The 13,424-nt window shown below is 40.7% G+C and overlaps 1 protein-coding gene across 1 annotated transcript in view; it reads right to left on the bottom strand.

Moving 5' to 3' along the window:
• Window positions 1-11,704, bottom strand: part of LOC310928085 (homer protein homolog 3-like) — a gene marked incomplete at both ends in the record, with an annotated part of 14,548 nt that extends 2,844 nt beyond the window's left edge. Inside the window, 7 exons of the mRNA XM_083890555.1 lie at window positions 1,423-1,579; window positions 3,608-3,741; window positions 3,968-3,976; window positions 4,499-4,603; window positions 5,544-5,675; window positions 7,531-7,687; window positions 11,682-11,704. Of these exons, the coding sequence (XP_083746681.1) occupies window positions 1,423-1,579; window positions 3,608-3,741; window positions 3,968-3,976; window positions 4,499-4,603; window positions 5,544-5,675; window positions 7,531-7,687; window positions 11,682-11,704 (717 nt within the window). The remainder of the gene's footprint in view (window positions 1-1,422; window positions 1,580-3,607; window positions 3,742-3,967; window positions 3,977-4,498; window positions 4,604-5,543; window positions 5,676-7,530; window positions 7,688-11,681) is intronic.
• Window positions 11,705-13,424: the final 1,720 nt, after the last annotated feature.

Here is a 13,424-nt window from a genome sequence, read left to right as displayed (position 1 = left end):
CACTGTTAAAAAGCGACAGAGGGACAGACTGAGTCCCTGTCAACCTCACGTTGCTCTTGTTTGAGAGGGGAAAAAAGGTTTTTTCTTCTCCAGCAATAACATCAGCTTCAGCTCTGCAGGTTACTGCACAGTGAGCGAGGAGTTGAAGGACAAAGTACTACTTTACAGTTCAAATACACAAAGCATGAAAGCTCTTGTTGTTGTTGTTTTTTTTTAGATATCATCAGCAATACTATTAGCGGTGCTGCAGACAGATCAGTGTTTCTGTCAACACTGTGTATCAGATCTGATATGTTCTAGATCAGGGGTCACCAACGTGGTGCCTGGCTCACTTCACTTCTTCACTTCTCCTCACTTGTATCACTCCGCATGTATCGATATGATCACTCAGTAAAATATCATTGATATTGTTTATAAAAAAAAACTGATAACTGTTAGGAGTAAGCACTAGAATGAATTCGTATGCAATTGAATGGATAATATTAATGATTTAAATGGTAATAAAACAAAAAAAAAGGTGTGTTGATATAGTAGCTCTCCATATTATTATTTGCCCTTCAGGTAGCTCTCGGTCTCAAAAAGGTTGGTGACCCCCCTGTTCTAGATAATGTAGAGAATGTTGTCAGGTGACACTGTACCCGATTTGGCACAAAATGGACCTTGAGAGAGACAAGACTGTCCATCCATCCATCATCTACTGCTTTATCCTTCACATGAGGGGCGCCGGGTGCCAATCCCAGCTGACAAAAGACAGAAGGCAAGGTAGACACTGGACAGGTCACAAGTCCATCACATCACACGAGGAAAAACAACCATCCTCTCTCAATCTCACAGCTACGGTCAATTTAGTGTGTCCAATTTGCCTAATCACCAAATCTGCATATTTTTTGGACTGTGGGAGGAAACCAGAGAACCTGGAGAAAACCCATGAAGAAAGACCCAGGTCTTCTTGCTGCAAAGTCAACAGTGCTGACCATTGCACCAACAGTGTGGCTCTGACAAGACCAATGCTATTATATTTTTATTTCTGTGCTATGAACTCTAAACTCTGCTGTTGTACTTAAAGGTTCTTGGTCAATTTGTTTACACGTGAGCTGCACGTGTGACCTTAGCCATGACCTCAGCAGAGCAGCTCTACCAACACCGGTCACCGTCTCTTTGAAATGTTGCCCTCTGGCAGATGTGACAGGTTGGCCATAACTCACATTTCCAGATTGAGAATCAGAGTTTATTGCCAAAAGCTGCACATGAAAGATGAAAATGCAACAAGGTTCCCTCTCGTGCTGCTACGGACTTGCACTCAAATTTGCCACAGTTTTCCATCATATTCTAAGTGGCATCAGTGTTTCTGCAGTACACAAAACGCACAGCAGCATTTGTGTGATGGTGTCTAACTCCAGGGTAAACGCACGGGGGGCTGACCTGTTCTCGCAGCCTCTCCGTCTCCTCCTGGTACGCTGCCAACTGTTTCTTCCACTGCTCCACGTTAGTGTTGGCCTCGTGCAAAGCTGCCACCAACTTTGAGTTGCTGTCCTGCAGAGTGAAGAGCTCGGCCTCCAGGTTCATCTCACAAATAGACCTGGAAATGCACAAGTGCAAAAAAGATAGATGGTATGTGTTGAGTAGTAATGTGTTTCAAATATTTCAAAAAGAAGCTTAAGCTATATTAAAGCGATGTATATTAAAGCTGTAGTGTGTAGATTGCGCTTACCAAACTACTGCTATAGTTCCACGTTTCAATCATTCCCTTTTAAAATTTGTTTCAGAGAACTGGAGGATAACTCCTTAACCTAAACTCTGCTGCCATCTTCCTTTGCTAGATTATCTGTTACGCTTCCGCCTTCAGTCAGTCATGGTGTAAAATACACTTTGTGTCACCACAGACACACAAAACAACAACAACACAGCTAAAGTAAAATCTAATTTTGAACCGGCCAGCGTGTTCAAACGGGAAGAAAATTGGTTTGGAACAAAAGGAAACGATGGCTCTTCCTCATGAACCGTGACATCATCAGTGGGCGTGTCATATAGAGTAACGTCCTCCCACTTTGGTTCCACTTAGGCTACGTATACACGAGCGCAGGTATTTATAAAAACAGAGACTTTCCCCTGCGTTTGTGCCTTTCGTTTACACACAAACGGCGATTTCGCCTCTGAAAACGATTCTTTCTAAAAACTCGCGTTTTCATGTAAACAGAGAAAAACGGAGAAAAACTGAGTTTTGGGCAATCTACGCTCCAAAAATGCGACCTTTTTACATTTGGTTATGATCATTTTTACATGTTTGCATTTGCAAATACAGCTCCTATATTACGTAGAGGAGCAGAGTCGTGTTAGGGCTCGGAGGTGAGCCAGACCGCGTAACCGTCAGCATCGCTGGTTTTGTGTCAGACCTGGGCGGACTGCTGTCTGGTGGGAGAACTTTGAGAATGAGGTTATTGTCCCAGGGGAGTGGCGTGACAATTTTAGGATGTTGCGATCATCGCTGCTGATACTCTCTAGGTCACTTGAAAAGTTACGTCCATACATCGAGGGTGAGAGGTCAGTCGATGTTGTTGTCGATGAGGATTCTGATTGGCTTGTATGGCTTTCTCCTTCTTCCTACACTGCCGCCCACAGGCTTGGCGTAGTTATGATGGCTCTCGACAGCTTATTAATGTGGGTTAATATAAATGGAAACTTTGATGATGTGTGCACAAAGTTATTTTGGAAAACGGAGGGAAGAAAATATCCGTTTTTAAAAATATCCAGCTCGTGTAAACGTAGCCTTAAACTGGTTTGAGTCAATACCAGGAGCACTAACAGAGAGTGGAACGGAGCTGATGTGAACTCATTTGACAATGGTTTAAATGCTACAGACATAAGTTAATACGTATGTAAATGTTACGCACTACAGCTTTAAGACAGCCAAACAAAGTTGTCCACAAGATACAGGAATGAAATTACGAGCATCGACCACATCGATCACATTTTTGCAGAATCTTTAGAAAAGATCTGACGGCTCCACGTCTTTGATCCTGCGTCTTCACTCTGCTCCTCTCCAGCTCGAAAGCTTGAGGTTGTTGCATGGCAACCGTTTACCATGACAACCTTTCAGGAAGCAGCTTTCTGTCGTAGTAATTGAACTGTACAATATGAAAGCATTAGGGGTGGCTGGAAGGATTGAATGAGGGGATGTTTACAAACCAACGTCTCATGCTATAGATCCCGCAAAAAAAACCAAAGGTCTGCTCATTTCTGAGCAAAGTAACTACATAACTGTAATTAACAGCATGAGATTAAAATGTGATTCTGTGAACGCTGCTGTGACGGAGGGAATTAAAGGCAGCAGCTTATGTGCTCATGTGTGATCAATATTATTGATTTCAGAAACAACCTCAGGTATTAAGCCAGTGCCACTACACTTAAATGATGTAGAATAAATGACTAAGACTAGGAGCCACCTGTGGGAATGATATTACACTGTAAAAGATAATCATTAAAACCTGTTTATATGGACAAATAGTCCCCATAATGTAAGTTATGTTAATCTAAGTCAGTGTAATGTCCTCGGAAGTAATGGAGGCCAAACTGTGTGTGTGTGAGACAGACGTTAAAATTGTGTTACCCTTCCGACAGCATCTTTTTAATACGCTCCTTCTCCGAAGACAACGTGATGTCTGCGCTCTGGCTGCGGAACAGCTTGTCCTCCGGTCCGTTCACACACATCACAGGCGGAGACTGCAGTTCATCCGAGAGGTCCTGAGGAACACTTCAAGTAAATGTGCTTTCCTGATAACACGGCCGCACGCTTCATATAACAACAGTGAAACCCAGCACTAAAAGCATTACTACAGACTGTTCTGAACTACTTTGAGACCTGAAAACACACACACATATTCAAACTGAACAGAAGTGTTCTTTCTAAATGGACATGGCATTTGCACACATTTGTTTGATTCAGGAGAATTAATAATGAAAGACTCACCTGCGAGAACTACAAAGGGAATCCATTAGGGAGAAAAACAGAGAGAGAAACACGTCAGCACAAAGCATGTCGTACATCACAACCTTTTCAGAATACTCAAGTCAAGCACTGATATTTAACAAGAACCATATTAATTCACTCCATTACTAAATACTTTGTAAAAGAGACATTGGTATTTTCTTTGTGACCAATGACGGTGTAAATTATTCTGTATTTGTCTTTTCATATGCATTGTTATTACAGTGCTTCAGACATTCTCACTAGAAGCGAGTAGAAAATGGAGATGAGGTGCGCTGCAGAGCACCAAAGGATAATTTTACCATCGTCCTAGTTTCCCACACTTTCCTTCGAGACAAGTGACCCAGCTCATCTTTCTCCTGCCCTTCTTTTCCTTTCTCTCCTTTGATTCAATCTCAGTGAAAAACTGCATGTGTGCTCGTGTTGTTCTCCTCAGTCCTGGATGTTTCTGTGCACCATGACATTTACACTTTCTCTTGCTCTATTTTCATGTTGTTGTTGTTTTATTCTCACCTGAGGAGCAGCGATGGTTAGCGCCGTGTTGGCCAGTTCTTTGTCCTGTGACTTTTCACGTGCCAGACGAGCTGCATCTTTCACCTCCTTAAACTTATCTGAGAACTTCATCAACAGAGAACAAGAGAGCGACTGAGTGACGTGGTGATAATTAACCACTGGAGATACATAAAAGGGTATTTTTCAAAGCTTTGAAGGAGCAGTGCATATATTTTTTGGCGATTCTTTGTCGTTGAAAATGTTATTATTCTGAATTTGAGTGGGCTTTGTGACCAAAAAGGATGTGTCGTTCATCTGAAAATGGCCTCTGTCAAGCAAAACTATCAGACCTGACTGAGGGAGCGTTTATCCAGTCAAACTGTTGGACAACATTTTGCTTTTTTTGAGCAGTAGAATTCATCACTAAAATTCTTCATGGGCTCGTCTATGTGTTTTCAGTCAAACTCAAGCGACCTGTGGTCCAATGAGCATCTAGTCTGGTCAAGAGGGGGCCGGTCTAGATAAAATAAACAAAAAGTCAGGAAAAAATGGGCAATATGAGTATATTATTAATATTATCAAATTATAACACGAATATTGCATCATGATATCACAATTAATGATCATATTTCGTAGAATTTCAAAGTAAAAGTGCTTGTTTTGATATAGGTCGATGTATACTTCACAAATAAACATATATAACGACATTAAATAAAAATACTGCCGCATAACATATTTAGTATTCTATTCTGTTTGTATTCTATTAGTATTCTATTAGGAAGAGGAAGTCAGGGGTCAGAGGTCAGTTTGACACCTCTGCTCTAATCTGTTTTGCAGCCGTCTCACTTTACTCACGCAATAATGCTGTTGCCTACGTCTGTCTTGACAAAAAACAAATCACTTCCTGTGTGCAGGGATATAAACACCACTATAGTGAGAAACACAGAGAGTTGAGTTGTGGAGCTGATCGGATGAATCAGCGTTGACAAAGGTTTGAATGACATTTGTTTACATTCAAAACGATCCACTTCAGTTTAATCCTCTAAAGGGCTTTAGTGAACTGTACCTGATGAAGCTGTTGCTCTGTAGCAAAACCCAGACCGTAGACGGTGTTGGCCCTGCTGTCGGCCCACTGACCAAACTTCTGGGACGTCTTGGTGAACGTCATGCTGGGCGTAACCGTGCAGTTGATGATTGCCTGCAGGTGTAAAACGACAGGACACAACGGTAACAGTCTCATCGAGTGAATTTACAACCTTGGGGTGAGGATGAATGTGGACGCAGTCGCCTAGTTTTGAAAAGTGAAGCCGAAGAAGTAGGACAGAAATATAGCAGTGAGACACCGGGGAGCAATTCCACTGTAGACAATAAAGCACAGCACATAATATGAGTGGACACCAGAGTGACTGACAGCTGGCATCGTCCACTAGGTCCCTGGTTGCAGGTGAATACTCAGTTGCAAAAACTGTCATGTCACTTGAAATCTCAAAGCTTCAAAATGGGCGTTTGTTTTGGAACCAGAAGACTACGTCCATTTTTATATATACTCAGCAACAAAATAGAGGATTCTGGGAGTTTAACAGCAGACAACAAATACAGACACAAGACACTTTAGAGCAGTGGTGTCAAACTTGCAACCCGCGGGCCACACGCGGCCCCCATATTCATTTCAACTTATGAGTTATTTCGTAATGATATATTCAGTTTGCCTCATAAATACATTTATATTGTGAAATTTGTATCGTTCCATATCAAAACAGACACTTTTATTGTGAAATTATGTGAAATATCATAATTAATAATATTTTGATGTATTTTTCCTCAAAGTTGGACTTTTTTTTCACTTCACCGGCCCTCTAGTGACCAAACTAAACACTCAGTGGCCCCCAGGTCATTTGAGTTTGAGACCCCTGCTTTAGAGCATGGATAGATCCGAGTTAATGGCCCTGGGATTGAGAGAAAGGTCATCTCTGGGTATTTTTTTCTTTTACTCATCGCAGATTCAATCACGCTGCTTTGTTCAAAATGAAAGAAAAATATTAGAATTTGTTAAAATTGTAAATAATAATAATAATTTATATGTAAATAAAGGAGAAGGTCCCAACCTGGTCAAATCATCTTGAATATTACTGGGACAAGCAATAATTCTCCACTGGGATTCCTGGCAATCAAATATTTTCAGCCATATTCTCTCTTGAAACATGTTGTTGTTTTTACCCTTTATGATTTTTCATTCAATACTAATACAAATCTCAAGCTTTGCTGCACTACATGCTCCTGTTGTTCAGTGTAAGAGCAGCAGACGACCGTATATTCTATTTCTGCTGGAGACACGTGCAGAAAAGACGGACACGTCCACCAGGTCTGTCCCATCCTTTTCAGGAAAATGGCTTAAACCTTTCCCCCTGAGCACATGACATGAAAAAATATTACAGCAGACCTATTTATAAACCTTTTTACGTCATTTCCAGTGTTACAATAATGGGACTGATGATTTAAAACCCCAGAATTGCAGGGCACTGGCAGCTTAGAAAGAAGCTTTTTCTTTCTCCAACAAATGATTACATGAACTCGGCATCCTGCGTTTCTACAGTTCGACATCACATGTTGGAACGCCGACAGGGGCCGTAATTACTCTGGTGGCAGACACTAGTCCTGGCAGGATTGGGCTGCTGAACGACCAACTGCCGCCCCCCCCCCCCCCCATCGCACTGCCTTCTGGGAGTCAGAAATGTGGGTCAGACCAGAGGTGCTAAGCAGAGATCAGATAGACCACCCCCACCCTCCAGTTCAGTCAGCGCTTGATATGGTCTCTTCATCGTAATCTAAATCCACAGGACTGCAACAAAGAGGCTGGAGCTGCTGATTCGTTAGCACTCATTATGGGTTTTTTTCTCCCATGTTTGTGTGAAGCTGATTCGTTACAAACACAGAAAATCCTCTTTTGATGCAAAGGTCACAACTGCCACCAGAGTTAATCTGTGAAACTACTACTACTAAGACAATCCCTTAGAAATTTGCATATGACAATATGCCAGTTTCCTCCCTCTTACCTTGGTCCCGCCCACGCTGATGATGCGGTAGACGTTGCGGTTGGCGTCATAGAAGAAGGACACTGTGACGGCATGTTTGCTGGCAGGTATCCAGTTCCGCTTGGTGGACGGGTCGATTTGGAAAACGTGGGCGCGGGCGCTGAAGATTGGCTGCTCCCTAGAGGAGGAAACACAGGGAATGGTTTGGATTTACAGTGAATGTCAACAATACGCCAATGTCAACTTTTAATGAAATGTGATGCGTCAACATAGAGATGGGAATCGGCATCGGTATCGGTCAGATACTGGTAAAAAATCACTGGATCGGATATCGGACAGATGATAATAATAATCCTATGTATCACATGCTTCACAATGCACAGATAAAAATCAGCAAAAGCATTTTGGCTGAGTCATGTTTGGGCATTTCTTCTTTTTGGGAGAACAACATTTGTTACACGGTTGGAGAATGATGTCTTAGCAACACATGTGTCTTTTCAAACAGCTTCATAAAGTGCATAAATGGTCTAAAATGACTAATATCAATATTGGTAGATACTTAAGTTTGTGATATCGGTATCTGACAGAAAAACAGTCAAATAGCCATGCACTTCCCCAGAACACACAATGTAAATAGTGCATAATATGCACATAATATATATATATATATATATAGAAATTAGTCAAACACATCAGAAAAAAACAACAACAATGCAAAAACCTTAATGTAAAAAAAGACACAAAAAGAATAACACACCCAAAAAAACAAGAAAAAGGTACACAAAGATACTGAGATAAAATGGTGGTTTTAACAAGTAATTTAAGATTATGTGTTACTGACTAACTTTATTAATGTTTTATGTTAGCTATTCAGTCGTGTTTGGGCATGTTCACTACACATTGTGTATATGTGATAAATAACATCAGAATTAAATCAATCAAATCAAAAATTAAGAAATCCACGCCTACAGTTTTAAAAACTATTACTTAAAGAAAAAGACACTGATTAACATCAACTTTGGTGGAGAGATGGACATTTTGAATACTTTCACCTACTCTATATACTATATACTACTATACTACTATATACTTTGTTCCATTAAAGGTGCCATATGTAAGAATGTGGCCAAAAACAGTTACCACATTCCAAATAACGAGGTCTTTTAGGTTTCAATTTTTTGACGTAACTGGAAACCCGTGGTTGCTCGGCAACTCTACTGATTGCAATGATTGGTAGATGGCGGTAGGTGGCGCCACATGCCAAAACATTATTTCAAAACATAAACACGATTTGCAGTCCTCAAAATATTTTTTTTATGCAAATATTTTTGTCTGTACTGTTGTTGTTGGTGAGTTCAGTTTGTTATATGAACATTATTCCTGAGTCTCTGTGACATATTAGGAGGATTTTATGGCCAGTTGCTTTAGATTTATTACATAATGCACCTTTAAAACCCAATATTTTTCTATTCTGCTCATTCTAATTCTTTATTTTTACAAAAAAAAAAAATCCTTGACTGTTTGTATAATGAGACATGTGTCTGTCTGACTCCTGCCATCCAAGGATTCATCCTTTGCTCTTTCACACTTCTTTCCCTGCATTGTTCACCAGTCGCTCAGAGCTGAGACTGCACTGATGGAGGATTTTGAGTAAAAGCTTTGAGCCTTGTTACGCGTCGTTCAGCCTCGGCTCCGCTCCGCTCTGCTCCTGGCAGTGTTTGCAAAGACGTATCCTGGATACCAGGTAAACACGTCGAGGCAACAAATTCACCAGTGTTAGGAAATGCTTTAGCCACCGTCATGTGGCGTCTTTTTAACCACCTTAACTCCTTCATTAAAAAAAACAAAGAAAACAAAAGAGCAGAGTTCCTCTGACATCAAGCTGAATAAAAAGTTAGATGGAGACGACGATGCAAATGGAGTTTGCCGATCATTTCATTACACAAGTTCATCTTCAGTCACCGTCAGTTACAGACATATTTTCATACTTAGTATCACTATTGTAATTGTATATTTATAACTGTAATACTTTGTAGTAGACCTACCATCATTACTCACATAAGCAGGGGAGGAGGGGCCAACTTTGCCTCTGCTGTGTTTACAAACAGTGCACAATTCCCTGTATATATATGTATATATTCATATATTCATATATACATATATATATATATATATATATATATATATATATATATATATATATATATATATATATATATATATATATATATACACACATACATACATATACATATACATATACATATACATAAACATATACATATATATATTCATTCTTTAGGTTGAACCAAGAACAATTCAAAACCATGTAGATATGTCATTTTAAATGTATAATGTACTTGCAATTGAGTGGAAATGAGGTTCAAAATCTTCAAAAGACACAGAATCCCCCCAAGTCCCTCATCTTCAAACCTGCATGTTCCCACTTTCTGCTGCAGGTTTTCTATCAAATATTTAGAGACTATAGGGGGCGGCGGAAGGTGGTCCTACACTCAATTATAAAACTGTCCCATTATTACCAACGCTTTGACCTTGCCTGACGTTTACAGTCCCTGCTGTCCCTGCTGAATGTGCGGCGTCCAATAGCAACTTCACCGACACTCAGCATCAACCTGGATTCAAAACTTGCAACCCCCTCAGAAGGACTGTCAAAGCGCCTAGGCTGCATGTATGAACACTTGTACTGTATATACTGTATAGTGTATGGTAAACACAAATGTGTTTAAGTGTGTGTGTGTGTGTGTGTGCATCTATTTACTGCACATCAGTCAGTCACTTCTGGAGGATCTTGGTGGACCATCATAGATGGACAGATGGACGAGGCCTCCAGGGCTTAGAGAGGAACGTCTTAGGATAACAAAGGCTGGGAGTGATTGGATGGAGGTCAGGGCAGCACCTCAGCATGAGTGAGCCCCGCTAATTCCTACTACAATCGACAACATCCACACAATATCTTCTCTACTGACTTTCACACTGGGATTTATTGCTGTAAAGAGCGTCTACAGTTAGATCCCCCAGTTGTGAAGTGGCTGCTCTTAAACTAGGTCAGGGTAAGGACTGCAACCTTTAGTATGAACAGAGCCATTTTTGTTCACTCTCCACCCAAATCAAATGAATCTGGAACGATACAGGTGTACTGTATATATAAACTAATGATAGATTGTTGCATTTATGAAATGTAAGAATAACAAAAAGACAACTGTTGACATGTCATCGCTGTTTATACCCAACAAATCTACTTTGAAATAGAGCACAGAGTTATGTAGACCTCATCCTCCCATTGTTTTGGGAAGAATAAATAATATGATTCAATTTATTTTATATTTTATGTACTTCATGCTTGAGAAAACCTGCCTGGCATAAGTTATGTTGTTATGTTATGTCAGGAATGGCCATCATACACAATAGCACATATATATTAATATAACATGACGTCGACATTGGATGTGACGCTCGAAATATTAAAACACTTTTGTTTATTGCCTTGATCCATTTAATAAAAATAAACTTTTTTTTTCAGGGAGCCACTGGAGAGGGGTTGAAGAGTCACGTGAGGCTCGAGAGCCGCAGGTTGTAGACCCCTGGTTGTTAGGCAATGAATTCAAAAGACAACAGTACAACAACAGCTGATTCCAGTAACGACACAACTGGCTGCGACACTTCACAGATTAACACTCACACACGTGAAGTACCTCTAACTGAACCAGAGAAAGCACTCGGAGAGCACAACCCTCTGACAGGTCAGTCAGTGTCACACTACTGTAAAACTCAAGACTGACCAAAGTCTTATCAGTTTGCTTTGTGCCATAATCTGCATCCTCAGAGTTTCACCTCTGCTTTATTTAACAGCTTCCCAAGCGAGGTCGCATCAAATAATCGTAAAACCTCAGAGACCACAGAGCAAAAAAAAATGACCGTAAAAAAAACCAAACAGATTAATTCAGAGATCCACCTGAGATCCTGTATGCGATATATGACACAAGCTTCTTACTGAAACATCACCACAGTTTACTAGAACTTTCCCTTCATCAAGCCAACTTTTTCTAGCTCTGAAAATAAGTCTTAAGAGTCTGTGGAGTGGTTGGCATCCCAAGAGCGTGAGAGCAAGAGAATCAAAATTATAAATCAAAAAAACAACAACAGGCTCTTACCTTTCTCTGTGGTGAGGAAACATCTTACAAGGTGACCGAGGCCTCTTTTCTACAAACACAGGCAGAGACAAAGAATTAAACTCACACAGTTTTTAGTTACTGATCATTATTGCAAACACTAAAAGGTCTGTCCTCGCGCATAATATTACATTTTTATTATATTGTTTGAACGATGTGTGAGCAGGGACCCATAGATGGGTCAAGGTGGATTTATTTTGGGTCCTTTTCCCCCCCCCGTCCAGTCTCTCACATGTAAGATTCATTAAATAAAAAGCAGAAAATCAAGTTTTGGGTTCATTATCAAACATGTGTATCGATAAAATGGGTGATTTATCTAGTCACAATAATAGTAGGTGTTACAGAAATGCAGTAAAAAAAAAAAAAAATAATAATAATTTGATGGACTCTTTTCAACAATTTGATATTCCTATAGTTCTCCCTGTGTTGTTGAATGTTTTTCAAACATCATTCATTAATATGGTGATATATCTTGATTGGCCCAGAACATGTTGAAACAACAAAAAAACACAAATTGTCATGATTTCTTTGTTAGATGGAACAAATAAACCAGAAAAACAAATCATATTGAAGAAGCTGCAGAATCAGGGAGTTGGATGTACAGTAATTGTCAAATTAAAAACCACTATGATAATGATTAATCAATGTAATCGATCATAGTGGTTGCAGCCCTATAGTCTTTGTCCAGAAGTCTGCCTGCATTTGTTCTTGAAAAGTGCTCCAGAAATAAAAAAAATATTTTTTTACTTTCTGCAGCTGTGTCGATTGAATTGATAAAAGTACATCATATCTTATCTATGAGCCACACTCACCCCATGTCGGTACAGATGAACCTTGTTGCTGCTGTTGTCCCGGTCTTTCCTCCTTCTTCTTCTTCTCCTCTCAGTTCACAGATGCTTCACTCATGAGGATTTTTCTTCTCTCTCTTCTCTCTCTCCGTCGCTCTATCACACACTCACACACACACACACACACACACACACACACACACACACACACACACACACACACACACACACACTCTCTCTCTCTCTCTCTCTCTCTCTCTCTCTCTCTCTCTCTCTCTCTCTCTCAGCTCCTGATCTCCGGGCTCCGCAGACCAGCCTTTGCGGGGCGCCGAGTCTCACAGCCCGGGGCGGGAGAACACTGGGCGACTGAGCTCGCTGGTCTCGTCTTTATCCCCCACCAGAATCACCACCACCACCATCATCATCATCATCATTGTGTCTCTGCCGCAGAGAAGCAACAGCTGCTGCTGCTTCCTCGTCTCTGTCCTCAGCTCTTCATGCCGCCGCCGCCGCCGCCGCGCTCAGCAGCGAGACACAGCCGGCAGTAGAGTACCACCTGGCGGCTCGAGAGGCTCCGAGCAGCCGCTGCTTCTGCAGGCTGTGTGAAGAAAGCAGAGACGCAGAGGAAAGTGTGTCACCCAGGCTGTTGTTGTTGCTGCTGCTGCTGCTGCTCACACACAGACACAGTCAGTGACTGCATGTGCTGCTGCAGACTGGAGCTTATAAGAGCAGCTCACTGAACTGTGGTCCAGACTCCCAAAGGAAAAGTCCTCCTGTAAAAAAAAGAAAGAAAAGAAAATACTTATATTCAGTCACACTGCAGCCCACTGAGTGTCCATGCCTGAAATGACACACACACTTATTATTATAAAAAACATGTTTTAACTGTACTTTAAATTTTCTTTGAAATATTGTACTTTAACATAACATCCCAAGT

Source organism: Microchirus variegatus (assembly GCF_963457635.1).
Source record: "Microchirus variegatus genome assembly, chromosome: 5".
NCBI classification, from domain to species: domain Eukaryota; kingdom Metazoa; phylum Chordata; class Actinopteri; order Pleuronectiformes; family Soleidae; genus Microchirus; species Microchirus variegatus.
The sequence above is the reverse complement of the archived record's forward strand: the minus strand, read 5'-3'. Positions and strand labels throughout refer to the sequence as shown.